Consider the following 23,496-nt stretch of genomic DNA (forward strand, 5'->3'; position numbering starts at 1 on the left):
AAAAAAGGGGGGGGGGGGGGAACCAACAAAAACCCTACAAATATTAACCCATGTCAGATTTGTGAAGCTATTTGCCAGTGTGAAATACCTTCCTTGTGTTCCCATACATGTTCCTATAAAGCAGATACTTTATCGTTCTAAAACTTCATGATGCTTTTGTTCCTTAATAATGACTTCATAGAAGTGCTCTTATGAGGGTTTCAACTAAGATGTCATTTCCTGTAACTACACTGCACACTGTTGCAATCTGTAGTGTGAGAGGTTTGTGTTAATGTGCAGTGGCAGGTTGGTGGCTGGGTTGCCCTTTGGGCAAGTAGTAGCTGTGGGTTTGCATTCCTTCAGGCACAGAAAGTTGCAGAACTGGGTTCCCTGCATCCTGGGCAAATTCTCCACTGCTGAGCACCTGTATGTTTGCACAGGGGAAGGAGGAGGTTATTGCCTCAGATTTAGGATCCTCAAAATGCAAAACAGAACCAAATTTGAGGGTTCCAGTTAGGCTTCTGTGTGGGATAGCACTCATTTGCTTAGGTTCTTCTAGAGAACAACAATTTGGGGCATGAGGAGAGGTGGATATTAGACTTGTTTTGAGAATTGCATTTTTGCCTTACATACATTCAGTATAAATGCTGAGGTGGCAGTCTCTGTTGTAGACTCAGACTTTAGTCAGCTGAGACAGGTTTGCCTGTAATATGAAAATATTTTCTACTTTATAAAGAGAAGTCATTTCTCTTTCCATACTAAATTTGATAAAATAACAGCATGGAATAAAATTTGATATGTAAAATACTGTATCCCCATATATGTATGTTCATGTGTTATAAGTCTTTAATGTCAGTTTTTACAACACAACAAAGTAAGTCAGGTTTTCTAAAAATTGTTTTCAACTCAATTTTTTTATTACTAGGAAAAACCCCACAGAATTCCATTCTAATCCATTGCATCATGTTTGAGGAGAAAACCTTCTCTGGAGCGTGTAATGTTGGAAAGTACCCTCTCACAAGTTAGAGGAAAAACCTGGCATTTTACCCATTTTCCACTCTTTCTACTCAAGACATGTCAGATTCCTTTGGGATTTGTAAACAATCATGAACAAAATAAAGAACATTCTTGAATATACAGTTAGAGCTAATTAAAAATCAGACATTTATTACAACATCAGTGTTGCTTGTGTTTGGAAAGAACATCTACATATGATAATCTCTTCATTAAGAAAAGATGGTTTAGCAGAAATGAAGGAAAGGCTGCAGACAAATCACTTCTCCGGTTTACGTTTACCATACAGTAGAATTAAAATGGTTTTTGTTTAAAAAAATATGGAATTTTTTTATTAAGAGTTAAGCTGACTTTCTTCTTGCACCTTGTCAATACAGAATTAAGGCTTTTCCTCCAGTTGTGACTGCTCTGCTTTTGCATCCTGTTGTGAAGGATAGCCAGTCTTCGAAAAGGACATGCAAAGATGATAATTCTAAAAATCATTCCCTATGAGGGAAGACAGGGAGGTGGAGGATAGAATGTGCTGCCAGACTGTGAGGATGAAAATTACTATAAAAGCATGTCATTCAGGGGTAGTGTAGCTTTCTACTTCTTCTAAACAAGGTCTGTATTTTTCAGGCGTACCATGGCCTAACAGGTCTAAAATGTCAGAACTGTTAACGCTATTTCAATTAAGTCTATTTCCTGTTTTGTGTTCAAAACCCTATTATTTCTGTTGCTGGTTCAAGATGAAAACTGTTTTCTGTATTTCTTTGATGTGAACTAAAGTAAACAACTACTGTGAGGATTGATTTAAATTTGCTAGAGATACTTGAAACCTTAGAATACCTTTTAATTTCATGTAATTTAAAAAAAAAAATTGTAGGCATGACCCTGCAGAGCTTGTTTTGAAGAGCTCAGAAGGGGTTTGACCATTTTGACAGGGGATAATCTCAACTACATGTGATTTTGTAAACTGAAAATATGTAAGAAGCAGTTCAGAAAAAGATGAGAGGGTAAGATGAGGGAAGGCCATTGTCTTTGGGTCATCACAGTCAGCTGGGAAGGTATCAGAGCATAACTTCTGCCATACTACATTTTATATCACCTAAGTCATTTGACCATTCTATTCTAAACCCTGTGTTAACTCTCAGTTGTCTGAAACTGCAGGTGGTGAATTGTATCTGTCTTACAAAAATTGACACAAGCAAGAACTACTGGCTTTGAGAGACTTAGCCTAACCTACTTTTAGTTGGTAAAAGATTTTTTTTTCACTTATAACTCAGTATACATGCTGCTGAAGAAGTATACAGCCAGTTAATGTGTTATAGCTGAATAGTTAATTCTATGTATGTTCATAAATCTACAGCTAGTTAAAGCCTTAATAACCTTAAAAGATAAAAGGTTATTTTTGGCCTGTGTTTTATATGCAGTCTTGAATCATATCAGTTAATTTTTAATAATTAAAAACTATTTATTTTTGAGATACTAATTATAAATAATAGAAAATTGTTTTCCAGTGTGTCATTTACTTTCTGCCTTTAAGTATGTTCTAAAAACAGTGGGAGATATGTCCTAAAATTCCGGTAGACACCATGTTGTGTTCTTATGGAAACATCTGATTAAGAATGTGGAGTTTAATAGTTTTAAGTCAAACTCATAATACATTTTAATATGATTGCTTTATAGTAAGTAATATAAACATAAGGAAGATGGAACAGGACCATATGCTTACCTGCTTCATGGCATAATTGCATCTTTTTTTCTTTTTTCTTTTTTTTTAAACTTTGTGTAAAGAGAAGAACTACTGAAGGAAAAAAAAAGGCCTCCAGTGTGGCTCTAGTATTTAGTCTGTTTCTGGGCAAATGCTCTTTCACTACTGAGAAAAAAGAATGTACATTTGATTTGTGATAAAAGTGTTTTAGCTTTCGTTGCATTATCCTTTGTTTTGTTTCAGCCATAGCAATAGATTGCAACTGGATGACAAAAAACCCACGGGTATTTCTCCTTTTTCCAGGTGTGGGCACTCTCCTGTGTACCGTTCTCGTGAGATGTCAGGTCAGGCCCTTGTCCCATTTGTTATGGTAAATGAAGTACCACATACGGTGCTGTCCTTGCTGGAGGGGCTTCCAGACTCCACCAGTCCTTGCATACGACAGAATAATGTTCATGGAACACTTCTGCAAGTAAGTTTTGGGGTGTTGTTTGTGGGGTTTTTGCTTTGTTGTTTTTTTAATGTTTTTTTTGCTGGATTTTTTTTTGGTCATGCTTCACAGCCAGATAATGTGTTGAATGTTCACACATTGTCAAAACATGTATGAAGACTCCTTTTGAGTCAATTCTATCAGATGATAAATGTGGAATGCACATTTCAATAGTCATTAGAAGGCTGTAAGCTATAAATATCAACATTTACATTTTCATACAGTGTTTCATTTCTGGAGATTAAAGTGCTTTGAGAGCAAATATCTTTATGTAAATGTATCTACAGGGAGATCTGTGTGACTTGCCCAAAATCACAGAGCAAATCTGAGGCAAAGCTGAACTCCAAGCACCAATAATATTGTAGATTTTGAAACTCGCTACTTACCTGCATATTTATATATTACTTCATTTGTTTTTCCTGCTACACCAGCAGCTTGCTGTATAAGTTGTGAAAAGCTTTATACAGTCATCTTGTGAAAACATTCTGGAAAACAGCTTGCTATTGGTTTGGAATCAGAAACTTCTTCGTTCCCCATATATCATTGCTTTGGTTTATGGCAGTCGGTTCACTGTGTTTGATTTTTAAGCTATCATGGTAATAAGTTACCCATTTTTATTGCCTGTTTTTCATGAGGAACCCTCCAACAAAGCCATGCTGTACATGATCAGCTCTATTAGTCTGCCTGAGTTGGCAAGCCATCTAGGTACACGTTTCTACTGTAAACTCTGTGGTGGGGTGTCTATGGTTTTGTTTTGTTCTTTTAGTGTATATTTTCCAGCATATTGTTTCCCTTTAAAATTATGACCATACATGAAACCTAGGACAGGGAAATGAGTGAAGTACATTTAGAACTGTTACAGTGAAGGGTTTCAGCCAGTTGAATCTGAATTTGGATGATGACTGGTTGCAGCGAAGGTTGTTGCAAGGTATGGGGTGATTGTGTCCAGTCTTTTCTGCTCTGAAAAGCAGTTCACACACCTGCATGTATGGAAGTGCTTAGACCTGTGAGCTGCTGCATCTGCCTGGCAAGGAGGAGATTGCCATTGCTAAATTACCTGTGCAGCTCCGGTGTGTCACAAAGCTTCTGAACCTCTTGAAGCATTAGGAAGAGAGGATTAATCCAACAGAATTAAGTGCTTTCTCAGTCCAAAATTATTATAGCCCTGGTCACGAGGGTATGGACTGGCTGTAGTGTATAAAGTCACTACCTTCTTTTTAGTGCCCAGGAGGAAAAATAATAACAGAGGGTTGGTTCTGAAAGAACCCAAATGATAATTTGTTTTTTAATCCAGTGTTGCTAACACGATCTTATGCATAGGGGAAGGGAGTTTTCGATACCTGTGAGGCAAGAGAGATATTCTCAGGGCTTTAATGTGATTTTTCATCAGTTTTGAGCTGCAACTGGGAACTACTAGTGCAATTGGTACTGCACCAAGGAGAGACTGGTGCTATCAGCGTATGACATTCTTCAAAATAATGTCATTTGTACCATAACACTTCAGTGATGTTTTGTCTCTAGCGTTTATCTTGAGCTTTGCTTTTATGACTTGTGAATCAAGGTTGTGCAAAGTCTTCATTTCATACTTAATCAAATTTATGTATGACTGAAACACCGAGCTGTCTGTTGGCAGATAAAAATAACAAAGCATTCAGACAAAATACTGTAGGGTGATAAAGATGAGCAGAAAGAGAAGTGATGGTATTTGATGTTGTACCTCTAAAATACTAATGCCAAGTAGTTCAACATGCAGTTAGCATTCAACCTCCTGTAAGCAGTACAAAGTACTGTGATTTTCAGGGGTTGTTGGATGCATGGTTTCAGTTTCTTTTTTATCTGTGTAAGATGGGACTTGTAAAGCTGCTGCTAAAGCTCACTGAACTGTAGAAAATTATGTTATGGGTTTATTCATTAAAGCACTGTTTCTCTGAAGGCTTACTTGAAGAGACAGTCATCTGGCAGTGTTTGAAACAGTTTGCACTGCATTTCCATGACACAGTAGAGAATTTATCTTCCTCTTTATATATAACTGAAACAAAAATCCCTACTGAAAAGAGTGAGTCTGTACAAAACTCAATAAAATTTAGAATTTTTTTTTCCAGAAGTACAAGGCCAATATCTTATGAAAATGGAATTCATTAATTTAATTTTGTTTGTTCAGTTACATTAGTCAGAAGCTGACTAAGTTCATTGCCTAATTTTTTTCTGTGTTCATATGTTGTCAAGTCTTGAACAGGAAAGTTGGAATTATTCAGACTTAAAGCTTATGTGACGGTGCCAAATGTAGTGAATCTTGAAAGTATATTTCGGAGTTATGTAATTGCTTCATCTGTTGCAAGCCAAATGTTAATTTATAGAAAAGAGCATTATTCAAAAAGAGCAGCATGGAGTGCTTGTGTAAACAGGGCCTATTTTCAAATTGTGGCAACTGACAGGGAGTGTTTTTTGACAGTGGATGCAAATGTGTTTTGTTTAACTTCAGACCTTTGTATTCTGTGAAAACATGGCTTTTCCTCCACAGTGTGATGACTATGGCTCAATTTACATAGGCATATGAATGTGCGTGAGGATAAAATAATCTCATGCTTTACATGTTTTACAGAAGAATTATTTTCAAGAATTACCTAGGAGGAATACTGCTGTCCTGTAATTATTATGGAACTGATGGTATTCTTCAAGGAGTAGTTCTGCATCATAAGTAAATACATTGACATGAATAAGAGAAAGAACAATCTTTCTATCCTTAGTGTTTCCTTTTATGAGTGCACTTTCTACTTCATAATTCAAAGTGGCGTGGGAGACAAGGAAGGTGAAGGAATCAAGTTTGTAATCCACAAGAAAATATAGAAGTCTACAGGACTTCTTGAATGATTAAATATTTCTGGCTTCTTTTGTTTCAAGATCTAGGGTTTTTAGCTGATCAGCTGAAAGGAAGAGCTTGTCCAGAGCTTTATGTGAAGACTTCTGGAAGTGTATAAAAACTTATAACTAGGGAAGCCTTTATGTTTGTGAAACTTTTTGACTTTTGGAAGTTGCCGGAGAACTTAGTTTTATTTGGGAAAATTGTGAGTATCCTTATCAGAGGATCAAGTGGGTATTTTGACCTTCTGCCTCTTTAGCATTGAAATTCCTGCAGCATGTATTCCTTGTGTTCACAATAATTGAGAAATTAAGAATTAAGCTGTAATTAATTCAGAAATGTTTTATTCAATAACCTGTACTTGCGATTAATAATTTCAGTGTACTAGTTTGACTCATACTGGTATTTGTAGGCCTTGCAGGCAGGGACATGGTCTGCTTTCTCTTTTCATGTCTGTGTTTTTGTAGAAATGTATAGTCTCATAGACAACAGTCTTAACCGGGTCTCTTAAAATTACAGTAAAGATGACACATATGTAAAAGAGTGTGTTTTGAGTTCTGATGTTTATGAAAGCTTCCAGTCTTCAGTTTGCCTAATTTTGTGCAGCTGCAATAAGCCTGAATGTCTCAAACAAAATGCTTGTTAGAATCAAGAGTTAAGCAAAGACCTCCAAACATTAGTAAAGCTCAAGGTTCACCTAGATTTTGAATTCATAGAGAGATCTCACATGGAAATGAGCTTTAAGTGAAACTGAAATTAATGAGACTTGGTAGTTCTTCAAAGAAACTGTAACTCCAGAAATACAAATCAACAACACAGAATGGATAGAAAGTGTAATAACACACCAACTTGGACAAATTAGGAGTTCTCCACTGAATGCAAAGCAAGAAGAAACATATTGAAGCAAAGTGGAAAGGCAGAGGGGAAATTGGGAAGGCTAGAGAAAAAATTTATTGTAGCCTTCCAAGAGATTTCTACTTAAATACTTAGTCTTGGAAAATGGAAGCTGGTATCTGAAAGGTATACTTTTCTCCCTTAGTTCATTAACACAGTCCAATATGAGCTTAAATATTGCAAACTACTTTCTAATATTAAGCATGTGTTAACGTTCAGCACCTAGTGGATCTGACATCATGCATATTAAGATTTTGCCTGGCCCTGGGAGAATACTACTTGCAATTCCTGCCAGTCTCCCCCTTTTTTTTTAATTATTCTTTGATTAGTGATTGGGGCATCTTCATGTAGCTATTCAGAATTTTTATTTCCATCAGTCTGCAGCTGGTTAATTCCTGTTTGCATAGGTTTGTGGGTATAACATTCATAGCTTTTATTGTTTTAGATGGTCTTGTGTAAACCATAAAAATTTTGAAGTAAATTACTTAAGATTAAAAACTTTAATTTTTTTTTTAATTACAAATGTTTATTGCAAATGTTTATTTAAACATGAATTTTACTTGGATTGGAAATAACTAATTGAAACTCTGAACAGTTTTTATATACAATTTAGATAACATCTTACAGAGTCCAAGAAGGTAAGCTTCTGGGCATACCAGGGAAGGAAAGCTTGGGCCTGTGTTATTCCTAACCATGGGCCTTCTAGGAAAGACTGAGATGAAGACGACATTCAGTAGTACCTCAGCCAGATTCATCTCCACGTGGGCTTTGTGTTCCCTAACTGCATTTCTGCATGCTTGGACAGTGTCTCTGTTTTCCTCCCAAGCTACCTGTCCCTACTTCCATGTTCTGTATATTCCCTTTCTGTTTGAGTTCTGTCACAAGCTCCTTGTTCATCCATGCAAGCCTCCTGGCATGTTTGCCTGAGTTCTAGCTTGTTGGGACGGACTGCTCTTGAGTTTGGAGGAACTGGTTCTTGAATATTAACCAGCTTTCTTGGACACTGCTACCTCTAAGGCTTATCCTACAGGACTCCTATCAAGCAGACACAGGAGTTGGCCAAAATCTGCTCTCATGAAGTCCAGGGTTGTGATCTTGGATTTTTTGCTCTGCTCCCTCCTCTCTGGATACTGAAAAAACTCACCATCTCATGGTCACTGCAGCTAAGGCTGCCTTTGACCTTCACATCCTCAGTGAGTCATTTGTTGTTTGTATGAGGACCATCAGAGCACTTCTCCTTGTTGTCTCGTCTATTGCTTTTGTCAGGAAGTTGTCATCAGTGCTCTCCAGGAACCCCCTAGATTGCTTATGCTGTGCTGTGTTGGTCCTTCAGCAGATACCAGGGTGGTTGAAGTCCCCTGTGAGGACCAGGGCCTGAAAATGCAAAGCTACTTCTAGCTGTCTGTAGGCAGCCTCATCCACTTGTTCTTTCTGGTTTAGTGGCCTGTAGATGACACCCACTACAGTGTCACCCATACTGGTCTCCGTTTTAGTCTTTACCTATAAGCTCCCAGATGACTCATCATCCATCCCCAGGCAGACCTCCATGCATTCCAGCTGTTCTCTCATTCAGAGAGCAACTCCATCTTCTCATCTTCCCCACCTATCCTTCCTAAAGAGCCTGTATCCCTCCACTGAAGCACTCCAAACATGTCAGCTATCCTGTCTTGTCTGTGATCCCAACAAGATCACAGCTCTGCATCTGAACACAGACCTCTTAAATTACCTCTTTCTTTGGGTGCTTTAATGAGAAGTTTCAGAGACCCTAAGCATGATTTGCCTAGAAAAGAGGCAGCACCTTTAATTCATTTGGTTGTAGATTATTTATGATGATTAACAAAAAACTCCCAAATGCCTGAACTTTCAGATTAGTTTGCCAAGAAAGGCAGATGTTAAACTTCAGCTTTTGTTTTTATCTTGTAAGGATCAGATAACGTGATTGATGCTGGATTGCAAAGACTGTGTGATGTGCATAGACCTAGAATCTAGTTGTTAATAATAGAGCAGAATGGCAGCAGTATGACTAGAGCTTTCAGTCACAGTACTGCACTCACTAGTTTCCAGAAATCATTCACATTTGTGCATTGGAAAAATCTGTACTCAAACGAGAGTGTACATGTCTTTGTGGTTTCGTATTGAGAATGATTCACTGGACAGCTGCAATTAATCATGGAGCAGATGTAATTACTATTAAGGTTTATTTCTTTTTCAAATGAAAGAATCTGCACAACAATTGGGTCATTATCTCTTGTATGTTATCAGTTTAATCTTCCTCATGTTCACTTTGGCAAGTCTACAGTTAAGTATTTTTAGAACATATGGGATCAGGTAAATGAAAGTTATTAAAAGATGCACTGGGTTTTCATTTAACTTCTCTGTGCTTTGTTTTGGACACTTCTGAAATGTTGAAGGTGGTAACCTACTTCCTAGAGATCTTGCGTGGATTTATAACTAAATGATGACAGTGTCTAGCTTGAGATTGGGATACAGAAGAGAACAAAAAATTTTGCTTCCTTTATCTGTCCCATTCATTGCACAGTGCCCTCTTTTTGGAGAGCATATTGCATTCCCTTAGGCATCTTTTGGGCACAAATTAAGAGAAAGGTTTCAGTGACTTCCCCCTCATTTGCTGCTTGTATATGAAGAGAGGGAACTATATGACTTTGTTTAAATGTGCATGCTGCCTCCATTTGCAGCCTTCATCAGGATATGGATTGTACTATCCAAGATAAAACTTTTTCACAGAATCATCTAGGTTGGAAACGACCTTGAAGATCATCCAGTCCAACCATTAACCTGACATTGACAGTTTCCAACTACACCAGATCCCTCAGTACTATGTCAACCCTACTCTTAAACGAGTCCAGGGATGGGGACTCCACCACCTCCCTGGGCAGCCTATTCCAATGCCCAATAACCTGTTCTGTAAAGAAATACTTCCTAATATCTAGTCTAAACCTTCCCTGGCCCAACTTGAGGCCATTATCTCTTGTCCTGTCGCTTGTTACTTGGTTAAAGAGGCTCATCCCCAGCTCTCTGCAACCTCCCTTCAGGTAGCTGTAGAGGGCGATGAGGTCTCCCCTCAGCCTCCTCTTCTCCAGACTAAACACCTCCAGTTCCCTCAGCGCTCCTCCAGACCCTGCACCAGCTTCGTTGCCCTTCTCTGGACACACTTGAGTCATTCAATGTCCTTTTTGTAGTGAGGGGCCCAAAGTTCCCAGCTGCATGTTATCACTGAGGAGCAATTTCTGGCTGGAAGCTGCTTTCTTCATGAAGATTATTTACATTGTTGGTGTTACTTTGTATAAGCAATCAAGCAACTGCATAGAATAAAATAAAAACCTCAGCTGGCCTATCATGTACTTGCAGGTGGATCCTTCCTGTCGTGACTGGTTTTGGTGACTGCTGTAACTCAAAGTCACAGAAATTCTGCCTGGTCTACTGTGGTCCCTGGGAAGATTTCTCTCAATTCTCCCATCTTCTCATCTGAGCTCTGGCTGGTAGCTTTTCTTCTCACTGCAGTCTTCCCACTTATTGCTGTTACTTTGTCACTCCTACTCATTTATCCTGAGATTTCTTCCCTGAGCATATGTCAGTGTTTTACATCACACGAGAAGAACAGTATCTTCTTCTATCTGAGGGGTGCACATGACCTGTTCTTAAAGAAATATAGAATTCAACTGACAAGGGACAAATGAAACAGAATTTGTTGTGCTTTGATTCAGGGTTAAAACTCCATGAAGATAAAAATGGAAATTCACTTATTTAATGTTGCTTTGAGTGTCATCAATCAGTAGTCAGTTATTCTTCACAAATTGGTACTCTTAATATTCAGATTTTCTCCACATTTTGAATTTTCAAGCAAATTCTGTAGTTTCGGTTAGCTAAATTGGTTTTATAGCAATAGGCTGGTTCAAAGACGTGTTTTGGGGTTTTGGTTTATTTGTTTGTTTTTTTGGTTGTTTTTTTAATATACATCAATTCAAACAATTCTGTTTGGCATATGAATGTGAAGTCTTGTGCAAAGAATGTTGATTGAGTTTTTGAACCTTTTTCTGGTTTACTTTTGAAACTGGCAGCACTGTTGCATCTTTCTCAGATCTAAAGAACAGACTGAGTTACAGAAACTTAGTCCATTGCCTGTGACAAAAATTAGATTTAATAGGAGATAGAGGGCTTCATAACTCTTTACATTAATTAACATTGATTTTAAAGATTTAATTTCCCACTGACTTCAATGGGACAAGAAATTAGCAGTTACTATTTTTCAGGGAATAGCGGCATCCTATAGAATTAGACTCATCTTTCTGAAAATACAATGAAAAAAATCTAGATTGCTTGTATTAATAATACGATTAAAAAAAACCTGCATGGTTGCATGACAGATTTTTCTGCCATCTGTATGGCTTTTATGAAAGTGATAGATATTCTTTTTCTTTCTGGAGTTTATCAAATATGGTGAGGTTTATGCGAGGGTAGAGCTTCATATTATCTGTATCAACTGTTTGGATATGCTGATGCTTTAAATAATAGTGGAGAGCTTGAAGAAGTGATTTAAAGATGGAAAAATTGATTTAAAGGATGGTTGGAGACTTCATTAAAGCAGCAAGAAAACCTGGACAAGAATTTAACCTGATAATATCCATACTGGGTCATGCAAAGGTCTGTCTGACTAGCAGTGCCGCTTCCAGCAAGGACTGATAGCACAAGCCCAGGAAACAGAACAACACAGACCAAACAGCTGGTGAAACATCTGTATGTACTGTGTTAGTTTAGAGTAGTCTTGAGCCAGAAGTGTATGGCTGTGACTTTGTGGAAGATAAAAATTAAATACATAGTTGTAGTGATGAAAAGAAGCAGTTTATGTTGAAAGCATCAATATGCATGCTAGATAGTTTAATTATCCGGGAGAGTTCTATTAATATAGATTGTTGTTGATGAAAATAGAGCCTGCCTGATGAATGTGGATGCCTTTTTCCTTCCTTTGAGAGGAGGATGATTTTAGCTTAAGTTGCTATAAAGGAAGGTCAAGCTTCAAGGTATTTGAGATTATGATCACTCTCATGTTTTATGAGTTTAATGCTTGGACACTTACTCAGAGGAATAAAGACAATTTAAATATGAGCATTTGAAAATAAAGCAGAGAAGAATGATGCATGAAGAAGAGCTAGCAAGCAGTCATGAGACTTCCTTTATTACAGGACAGAATAGGTAATAGAAACCCACAGACTCCAGTGGCTAGGGTGTGAGAATGACAACAGGAGACAAATTAGGCAAATGTTTTGAAGGACATTCTTAGATGTTGGTCCTTGTGGTTGAGTGAAGGAAAAAGGTATACTACTTGCTAGCTTGACCTAAAAATCCTTCATGTGATTAACCAGTAGGGGTGTCAGTGACTATTTTTGAAGAGAATGGATCTCTAGGGTCTGAGGGAATGAATGGGGAAGTAGTATATTGTTTATTTGGCTTTATTCAGTAGCACAGAAACACTAACTATGGTGAGTTACATTTTATTTGCCTTGGCAGTAAAGTGAAGTGTGGCAGTTCAACCTTGTCTTATAAAAATTCAATATAGTAAACAAATGTTGCATTATCTACAGATCAAAGAAATAAACCTGCTATAATTAAATGTTTTCCAATGAAACTTCCTTCCAGCTGTTTCTTTTCTAAGCTCAGATTTTAGTGTTCAAGATAAGCCTTACTTTTAAGATCAGTACAAAGAGAAAAGAAATACTGACATCAAAGTTGAAAACATATTCACATATATGTAGCTGGCAATAACAGAACAGTTGTCTCCTTTCTTCATGTTGTAAATTCATATTAACTGTTGCATAGGGGTACACTGATACAAGGAGGCAGTATGCATTTGAGTACAAGATGTATATTTGAATGCAACAGAAATGCAACTAAGTTCTAACAGTGGGAGGAGACAGGCTCTGAAAGAAAATAATGAGATTTTGACAGAGATTTTCTTCCAGCTGCATTTTTTAAAAAAACCCTCATGTGGTACTGTTAATTGACTGAGCAGATCTGCTAGCTGGACGTTGCTTTAAAGTTGTTCTAACTGTTAATAGAATGATCCCAAATATTATGTCTCTGACTTCCTAAGACATATCACTAGTTTTCAAACGGGCATAGATTTAGACAGCTCTTACAACTCCGTTAGGTCTTTTAATTCAGTTTCTGCATTGTTACAAAGTTCCTTCCTACAGCAACTAAGGATATATAGTGATGCTATTGGTGTAAACCTTGTGTTCACATCTTTGAAATTTTAAAAAAAGTGTGGTTTTAGAACAGAATAAGCAATACTCATCGATTACTGAAAACAAGGCTGCTGCTATTAACTGAGAGGTAGCTATAATGATGGCTACTCTGGGTTGTGCTGGGGTAGTGTGACAATTCCCCCTCTGTAAAGTGGAATGGATGACTTGTTGGATGCACTGCCTCTCCTCTCCCACACCCTAGATTTCGACGGTTACTACTATGGCTATGACGGGCAATTGCTATGCAGATGTTTTGGCCTCCCTGATCCAGTGCACCCAGGACCACTCCTTAATGAATAAAAGCTCCTGCAACCCATGTTGCTAGCAGAGATTGTAGGGTGGCTGTGTGTGCAGCCATTTGAGGTACCTTGCCTAGTGTTCAGTTACAGCCATAAAGCACCACTAGTGTTCAGCTAACTTCACATTTATCTAAAACATAACTAGAGAAGTGATTGAAAACACTATATATGAATGTGGTTATATAGAGCAACTTATATTAGGTGTTAGCATTAAACTTAGGAAAAATTAAATTCTCCTTATAGGTACAGTTTTCACAGTGAATAGATTATTTTCTTTTTAGATTAGGGAGATGCTGGAAACAAGTAATATTAGCCCAGTGTTCTATTTTTTACTACTTAAATCTTCCTGAAGAGAGTTGAACTATTTTGGGCACTGGCTGGTTAACTTGATTTAGACCTCCCAGCACAAGAATTGAACTCTTATGAAAGCTCAATTTAAGTGTTCAATTCTATGCATATTTCTTGCACCTGTTTTGTATTACAAATCTTTAAGTATCCCCATGATTAGTCAGGAAAGCAATCCTATCACTCTGTCACAGGCAGAGGATGTTTTTATGTTTTTACAGTTGGGAAGGGAAAAGTTGAAACCTGTAAAGTGTATCAAAGATATAATATTCTCCTAGGTGGTGCAGTGGATTAATTTAGTACTCCATGGAGTTCATTTTTCATCTCCAAAAACATGTTTTTGGTCTCACCCGGATAGGATTTTTTTCTTTTCCTTTTGATGTACAAACCATGTCTTGAAAACTTTCAAAGCCAAAAAAAAGATAATCCTGGATACACTTCCTGGATATACTTTTAAAAATACCCATCCATGATAAGTTCTGACTGCTTGAGGACATATAAAAAATATTTATGAACAATGAAGACTTTTTACTGTGCTTTGTGTTTTCAGAAGTTCAGGCTATAGTGAGAAATGTGGGAAGGTGCCTTCTTTGGTCTTTAGAAGCTTTCTCAGCCTTGTTTACAAAGCAGAAGAATACCCTCCACAAAAGGAAGAGAAAGCTGGAAAAATTGGCATTTAAAAGAATGCTGGATGGATGAAGTGAATGAAGGGGGATGAGTAGTCTTAAGCGGATAACTGTTCAGTAAAGACTTAACCTATACTGAAGGCTAGGATGCAAGAATCTTAAATAGTGGAACAAAAAATTGAAAGGAGGAAGAAAAACCTGAAAATCTAAGAAAATCAAACAAAGTAAACACAAAACAAGAATGAGACACTTTCCAAGGTTTGAAATCGCTTTCAGAGTGTTCATGAATCAAATTAGAATTTTTTGAATGAATGTAGTGTACTTTTTCCTTCTTCAACTAAGTTTAAAAGCATGTTACTTGCTTTATTTTTTTCTGTTTGTATGTCACAGGCATTTCTTGCAGTAGTGGTTTTTTACCACTTTTTTTTTCTTGGTTTTATCAATTATTTTAGAATATCTGCATTTCTGAAGTAGTTATTGTTATGGTGCTAAAATTTTCTAGGAACAGTTTTCACATGGCTGTTTGACTTAAAGTGGTTTTTTTAACTCAGGCTCTAAATGGCTCTGAACTGATGGTATACTCTGGAAGTGTGTTCCTCTGATGCTGTTTATTCATGGGTCAGAAGATAATGGGAAATAGATATCCAGGCTGAGGAAGAATTGTACAGAAATTTGACCGGAATAAAGAAGCTACATGGGACACAAAGTTTATGTGGGGGCAGGGCTAACAAGAAGCAGCTGTTTTATACTTGTATCTAGTGGTGGAGGGTTGGTTGGGGTTTTTTTGAAGGGTGGCGTCTTACTATAAGGGTCTATCTATATGTTTTGCTTTTAGGTCAGGGGCTATGTGGGGAGTAATTCTTTAGTGAAATAAAATCTCTTTTCTACTGTCTAGTACAGCACGTTCCCAGTTCTGGGGCACTGCTGCTAAAACCCTCAAAGACTAATGTGGATTCTGATTTGGATCATCAAAAATGCTGCTTCCACTGGAGCTGCAGCTCTTAGACTTGAAGTATCCTGCAGAACCGTCATCAGGTCCTGAAAACAGTCTAGTTGTGGTCTAACTGCAGAAGATGGCTAGGGGGATGCTGAGAGGGTGACAGGGATGCTTGTAAATTTATCCCCTGTCAAGGTCTTTTGTTTTCTCTCCTCATTCTTTCATAAAAGATGACAGTTGTCTCTGGATCATCAGAGTCTCCTTGATGTTTGGGAGTGTGGAAACCTTCCACTCAGCTTCAAGCAAGCAAAGAATGAATGAGGCTTTGAAGGCATGATAAGCAGCAGGTGCTTCTATTCTGTCCTCCCCCATTCCTTCTCAGCCTTGCACCTCTGTTATCTCTCCCTGTTTCCCCTGGTACCCTCAATATCAACTCCCTCCTGCCAGCTCTTGTTTCAGGTGATTACTCCTCTATATATCTGTTCTGGACCCCATCCTCTCTTAAAAAGTAGCTGCTGTCTTGGTGTGTTGTTGCTTATTGCAGTTGGGTTATTACCACACTGTCAGAAGTGCATGCCAAATGTATCTGTATATTGACTTTTATTCAAAGGTGTACGCTACAGATTCATTATGTCTTCACATCTACAATGAATGTCTTCGTCTGGTTTTGACAGACCTCTCCAGATAGTAGTAGTTCGTTCTGGCCTTTTTTTGTTGTGGAAAATAAGCAATGGTTATTAATTTTTTTCTCAAATGCACACAGGTATTTCTATAGATGCAGAAAGGTCTTTGTGTCAGAAGTGGGTGTTGGGAAAACTTTAAACTGGAAATTAGATTTGTCCTATTTCAGTTCAAACACACCAATAAGATGATTAAAACTTCTGTTTCACTACAAGAAATCACTTAGGAATTCAGCACTTAAATATTCATGATCTAGATGAAAGATATTGAGCATTTATAGTTCATACTGAGTTAGACTTCAATATAGTTGAAGTTTCTTAGCACTTTCTGCTGTCCAAATGCATGCTTTTTGTAGCTTTATAATACTAAGTTGCTATTCTTCAATGAAAAAAAAAATAGGTTAAGGTAGGAAAATCCAACTTAAAACTTCTCTAAAAATACTTGTATAGCGAACAAAATGCATATTATCTACTTGTCTCGCATTTGTAAATTGCAAGAAATCTTTCATTTATTCTTCTCTGGTTTTCTGACTCTCATTTCATTTATGAAACAGACACCACTGGCAATTAGAACAGGAAACTGTAAAAAGACCAATAAACACTTTTTGCCAAAGGAAATATAAATGGAGCTATTCTTGCATGTGTGATTGACTTGTTTCTTTTCATTCTAACTTTTTTTTTACCTATTGAATCATTTTGTGCTATAAGAAATACTAGCTAGAGCCTTTGCTCTTTGAAATGGAGTCACTTTTGAACCCTGATCAACTCAAGACAAAGAAGAAATTTAAAATCATATTGTCAGTATCTTGTGAAACACCCTACATACTTCATACTTTTTAGGTTATTATGTTAATACAAAAGTTATTAATGCCATCATGGAAATTAAATGTGTATCATAGTGTTGCTACTATCGTCCCATCTAGTGAATACTACCCACTTCCAGGAAAGCCTAAGGAAAATGTAGCGATGGACATAGTAACACTCTATTACTTCACATATACATCTTGCCAAATAGTTGATGTTAATAGTTGTTATTTCCTGATGTAACATCTAATAAAAAACATGCTGTATGTTTGTATCCTCTGTTGCAGCATAGAACTGCAGCCCATAGGTAGTCCTGAAGCATTTCAAAAGGACAGGACTTGGTGTAATCACCTTTGGGTACTACTGTCTCACAGGACACTTGTTGAGCAGGCAGGATTTCAAACCTCTGTGGTGGTAGTAGTAAGTGTTGTGTTAAAAGTGACCTTAAAAAGAATCGAGTCCATCAAGTGCTTCCGGCAATAGAAATGCTTCTTTTGGTTTGCTGTTTTGAGTCTATCATTCATACTTCTGAATTATCTTAGTGTAAGAAATTATTTCAAAATTAATCAAACTAAAGTAGATTCTGTAGATACCAAGAACTGATGAAGTAATACTCTTACGACTAGCTGTTTTTCTTGGATTATTGTACTCTGAGAGACATTTAAAAATTATATTACAGCACCAGGCATCTTCTGTTGTCAGAAGTGAAAGAAAAGTTAAAAAAGCCCAAATGAGCATTTTATGTTTAACTAGTTTTAATATATATCAAATATGGTGTCTTGGCACTCTAATGACTGGGGAGGTAAAAAAAAAGTTATCTTTGTAACCTTATACTGCCTTTAGCAATAAAAACATAATACTGTTTTCCCTAAAATAATATGAACTGTTGGTAACAGTGGTAGATACACAGTATTAAAGAAGGAAATAGAACTACAAAATAATGTAACCTGTAGAGAATCGTTTCATGTTCTTCATTCTTCTGAAAAGCCATACTGCACTCTTAGATATGTAAATAAGTTATTAAATACATTATATTATACATTAAATAATACAGCATTGTCATTTTAACCTAATCTGACATAAGAATTAATAGCTCTAACAATATTTAAAGCTCTTTTCAGTATTGTATAATGTACTTTGTAAACACAAAGTTCATTTCATGTGAAATTTAATTTGTGAAGTTCCATGATTATAGGGCCTAAATAAATTAGCTAAATAATTTCTAAGTCAAGTTGTGGATATTGTTAAATTTATCATGTCCAGCTCTCAACTTATTACTTCAGTAACTTCTTGGGTTTTTACTCTTTCAGAATGTGGTAGGCTTTAATATTAACAGTCAGATTTCCTCAGAAGGAGAGGTGTTTATAACCATTACAGCCCTTGACACTTTTTTTCCATCGTTTGGTAGTTCAGTTTTGTTAATGTTTTTCCATCAGCCTTTTCCTCTCAGAGGAATTTATGTTCCACCTCAGTGTTATCTTTAATTCATTTTTTATTTTAGTGTTATTTATAAAGATTACATAGGATAACAGGAAGGAAAGCATAGAAGTTGGGAGTCAGTCATATATATTTTTTTCATTCAGTCAGTACATGAATGGGGCTTTTAATGGCTTTATCTACATGGGTGATCCCTGGGGTTTTACAGAAACAACTTTGTTGTATAGAATCACAGTACCATGATAGCCACAAAAATCCTCAAAACAATTGCAGTGTTGCAATTATACAAGCATAAAACACTTCAGAGTTCTCCCTGGATGATGGATGGTGCCATTCAATTTTGGTGTCATGTGTTATGAGCAGGAGGTATTTATTGTCACAGTCATAACTGAATTTCAAGACAAGCTTGATTTGGGTCTTTTTCTTTAGTTAGCCTGAGTTTCCTGAGAAAAAATGAAAAAAATATTTTTTTGGTGGCAGATATGATACTTGTCAAATTTGTACAGTGACTAAAATAGATAACTAGGTGACAAATTTGAGGAAATTAATCTTTTCTTTCATGGCTTATAATACAAAACTTTCATACCAACTAGTGTTACTGTATTGTACACAATGCTATCTGTAGGTGATCTCTTCAAGGATTTTTGTAGTGAAAACCATAATGTCATCAAAAAGTATTTTATTTTGACCTTTAACCTTCTACTCTATTTTTATCTGTAGCTTACTAGGAAAACACACATCCTCTTTAAGATTAAATAAATAAATAAATAGGTGGACTCCCCTTTTGCAGTTGGTAATGTATTCTAAGGCCAACAAGACTGATCAGAGTGCACAGGAAAGGCTTAATATTGTTTGGAGAGGGGAAAAAAGGAACTTGGTTTCAAGTAAAGTTCTCTTGTTTTTCCAAGTGCAGTTAATGTATGGAAATGTGTGGAATTGAAGTAGACTCCTAAGCTACCTCCCATGGATTCAGTAACTTCTGACAGCATCATCTTGCTAATTAATTTTGTTGTTGTTTTCACCAAACTGAAATATTTTGAGGGTTTGAGTTTATTTGAAGGAATCATACTTCATATGTGCTTTATTGTAGTTTTATTTCTATAGTATGTTTTGTTGCTTCCAAAAAAATCCTGTGCTGCATTATGTGATGATCTTTCAGTGTAAAGGATCAATCCCCAGAAAAATCTGTTAATCACCAAGATCATAGGTACTTTGTGATCAGGATTTAGGACAGGGTATGGCACAGACACCTCTAGGGCTCTAAAAGACTACAATAATGGAGATACACATAAGATCTATCTGACGAGCTGCCATTCTGTGTGGCACCTTTTTGAATCTTTATTTATGGTTTATCAGAAGTTATGCTCAAAGTAATGGGAATACATATGAGAGGGTAGTGGTCGCTTCCACTTGTTTCTGTTCTGCCAAATTCAGACTGTGGAGTAACTTAAAACTGCAGGCTCTCCATGGATTACGGTTTAGTTTCTCTAAAGGTACTAAACAGAAAATGCTTAGTCTGTTAAGTAAAGAAACTATTGATTTTAGTGGGTGCTGTTACAATTGCACCCACTGGTAAAATACAGAAGTACCAGGATGCTGCCAGTGGACTGGTGGGTAGAGATGAGCACAGGCAAGACCAAATTGGTACTGATTACGAAGGAGAAAGACACCGAAGAACCTGCTGTGATACTCCGACCACCTTGTGTTTGGTGTTTATTTGCAAGAAAAAGGGTATGAAGTATCCTGATAGTTTTTTATGTCATTGATGCAGAATAGTTTTCAGCTGCTCTGAGCAAATCTGGCATGTGGTGAAATGGGGGCATTGCCTGGTCATTGCTCATGTTTCCAGTTCTGAGGCTTTAATGCCAGGGGATTTCTGTAGACTTGTGCTCTGCAAACATCTTATACACAGCAGTCCACATCCCGCTGATCATCACTAGCCCTCTGCTGGGTGTTGCAGCTGCCACAGATCATCTGATGGTCCTCCCTGAGCCATTCCAGTAAAAAGGAGTAAGATTAACCTGCTGAGCTAACTCTTGTGACTGAAGGGAGTGGAGAGTTTACTTTCATTTAGAAACCTTGCTAAGAGGTTTGAAGATGTCAAACTTCAGCAGGATGCAGTGTTGAAGGAAGTGGTGGGCATGGTAGCATCTACTACTGGCATTGCTGTTTTTAGAAGGCAACCTCAATGCAGTTCAATATCTAAAGCGAGTGGAGGGTTGAGTTACACCAGCTTTAAAAAAGTGTTCTTAGAACTGTTTTCAAAGACAGTGAAACAGCTGTACTCCTCTGGGATCATAAAATCAAACGTGCAAATGTTGGAGAAGGTGGTCTTGAATAAGGAAATGAGTTGGGAGAATTTGCTTTTAAAAAAACCCTTTCTGCCATAAAAAACGTTGTTGTTGACATTCCCTTTTGTCAAAAAGCACATCTTACCAATTGCGTGCTAGTGGAAGAGACAAGGGGAAAGATGATAATAAGGAACAGATCTTCCAGAACAGCTTCTAATGCCTATGAAAAGAAGAACCCCAGCAAATTTCATAATTTTTCTTTGGAACTTGTCTGTTACTGGTGAATTCACAGAGACAGCATTCCTCTGATGTGATGCTGCTGATTGTAAAAGTGCGTGAGCTTACTAGAGCTCAGGAAATGTTTGATAGCTTTGAGTTTGGCACTTTCTGTGATAGCGTGGGATGCTTGTTTGGGGGGAAAAAAATCCACAAGGCGATGGAGCTTTGTGGCTAATTAAAATCAGAAGGAATATTTGAGCTGTTTTGGAGAGATTTAATCAACTGGCGAGTGAGATTAAACTTTGGCAACAAAAGAGAAATATATTGCAAGTAGAATTCCAAGTGTTCAAAGCAGAGATACAAAATTCATTAATGGTGTTCTCTGATTATGCAGTTAGGCCTTTCCTTGCCCTTAAGTTTACCTTGGCTAGGGCACTTGCAGTTAAATGGCACTGCGAAAATTACTGGAAAACATTAACATTAACTTGTTATTGTAAGCTGACATCATGCTGAGCCTGATGGGAAGTAAAAATTTATAAATAGCTTGTCCATATGCGTAAGGCAAAAATCTGCTGAGTTTCAGCAGTAACATGATTCATGTATTTGCTGTAGCTTAAGTTTCATCATAAGTTATCTATGTTTCTAAACTTCATAGTTTCAAAAGGTATATGATACCAGTAGGAAACTTTAGCAAGATCAGTGTCCAAAACTGAGGAACTCTGAAGAAATACTGTCTTTTTGAAAGCACTTTTGCTCTCTAGAGAAAACAGTGGGAAGAATACATATCTGCCAGTAGGATGTAGACTGTACCACCAAACCCACAGAAAATATAGACAGTATTTCTTCAGAGTTCCTTAGTTTTGAGAGTTCCTCCTACTTAAAGCATAATTTAGTCATTTTTTTCTCCAGACATAAATTCTCATGCACATGCTTGCTATCTGTGAATTGGAATTTAAAGGATGTGAGTTATATCTGTCTCTTGGGTGCAACCCTTGTAGATTTTAATTAAAACACATAATCTCTCTGTTTCCTTGCCTGCTGCAATCCTTTGGTATGGGGGTAAAGTAAAAGGATGTGTATTTTGGGAAGCCAATCTGCTTTTCTCTCAGATGATCTTCTTTGTTGGAAAGTGGATGTATCCACATCATCCTGTGCTGAATCCTACTGCCTTGTAGTACAGTGAAACTAAATATATAGGATGTCTTTTTGGCTGAGGATTGTCTGTTCCCTCTCATGGTACAGTTCAGTGGGATCCTCTTACATGAATTACTTTCTAGATGTTAGGTAATTAAAAAAAAAAAAGATAGTTTGCATTACATGCACCTTCCTTTGTGCTCTTGTCCCGTATACTGCCTTTGGTAGAGCTGAACTACTAATTATTAATGTTTATGCTCGGAATTCAGTTTAACTTATCTACAAGTTAAGCCTACATATTAGCTATATTGTCTAGACGAAGTTCTTTTTATTGCGTGTTTCAGTTGCATGTTCCTTTTTTGTAGCAGTAATTTTCACAGAGGAAAATTCTTGTGAGTTCTACCTCCATTCAGCTGTGCTACTCTACAACGGAGGAGTATGGCATTTGAGTTCGGGGTCTAGGCACCAACATGGATGGTGTTTGATATATCTTTATAGCTGTAGTCCCTAATGTCCCCATTGTTACTAACAACTACTTATGTGAGAATTTTCTTTAAGGGAGGGACATTTTCCCTATTATTTGCACTCAGAGGTGCAGCAGTCCCTGCCATGGAAGAACAATCAATCTTTCACTAAGTTCAGCACCCTAACCCTAACATTATAAAAATGTTGGTTTAGAGTTCAAACAAAAGAGTGCAGTTGGCAGTACTGAGTTCCTCACATGTAAAAGGAGCCATTAAAAGTGACAATATCCTTGTAAATATGCAGCAGTGGAAGGGGAAGTTTATCCTCAGGGGCATGTACAGTGACATTTTATGACAGGTTATGACTGACTTGATGTATGAATGAGGAAAAGCTTTAGGAAGATGTAATATGACCCGAAAAATTACCACCTTTTTCTTTCATGGGTACAGCTACCTGCACTTGGACATTTAATGTGCCAAATTATTCCTCAGACTTTAAAAATACAGAATGTTTTTCTTTTGTTTGAGACCTGCATATGTATTTTCTCTTGTATAAGTTTAAAATCATTAGCTGAGAGAAGAAAATTGTTTTCTGAAACTGCAAGTTTTACTTCACTTTATGCTATAATGTGAATTTAGGAAGTAAAAGCATCAAATCAGTATAGCTTGCTTCTAATTATTTTCTCAGCCTTGTGTTAATGCAGACATTCCTGAGACAGAAGATCACCTCTGTTGAAACCAGCAAAGCTGCGGGGTCAAGTAGCAGTGTACTTCCGAGCGCTTCTTACAAACATGTTTGTACAGACTGTCTCTGTTGCATGTGTCAGCTTCTTAGTGTCAGTGGGGTGGCTGTATCCTTTAATATTCTTCCTAATTGTAAATATCCCTCAATAAACAAGGCTGTATACCTTGGTCTTGTATTTGCGTTTTGTCTCCTTCATGTGGTTGTGTGCAGGACAACTGTTATGAGGATGTAGTCTGGGAAAGAATCTTTTTTAATTGTTTCACCATTCTCCCCCCCCCCCCCCCAAAAAAAAAAAAAAAAAAAAAAAAAAAAAAAAAAAAAA

General features: G+C 37.1%; 1 protein-coding gene across 3 annotated transcripts in view; it reads left to right on the top strand.

Moving 5' to 3' along the window:
- Window positions 1–23,496, top strand: part of THADA (THADA, armadillo repeat containing) — a 164,240-nt gene that overhangs the window by 70,080 nt on the left and 70,664 nt on the right. For 2 of the 3 annotated variants that reach the window (XM_026845656.1, XM_026845657.1), the window contains exon 28: window positions 2,990–3,158. In XM_026845656.1, coding sequence (XP_026701457.1) covers window positions 2,990–3,158 — 169 coding nt within the window. Of the gene's footprint in view, window positions 1–2,989; window positions 3,159–15,630; window positions 15,703–23,496 lie in introns of those variants that run through there. The other variant, XM_026845658.1, reaches the window with a different exon arrangement.

Source organism: Athene cunicularia (assembly GCF_003259725.1).
Source record: "Athene cunicularia isolate RWA chromosome 3 unlocalized genomic scaffold, athCun1 chr3_part1, whole genome shotgun sequence".
NCBI lineage: Eukaryota > Metazoa > Chordata > Aves > Strigiformes > Strigidae > Athene > Athene cunicularia.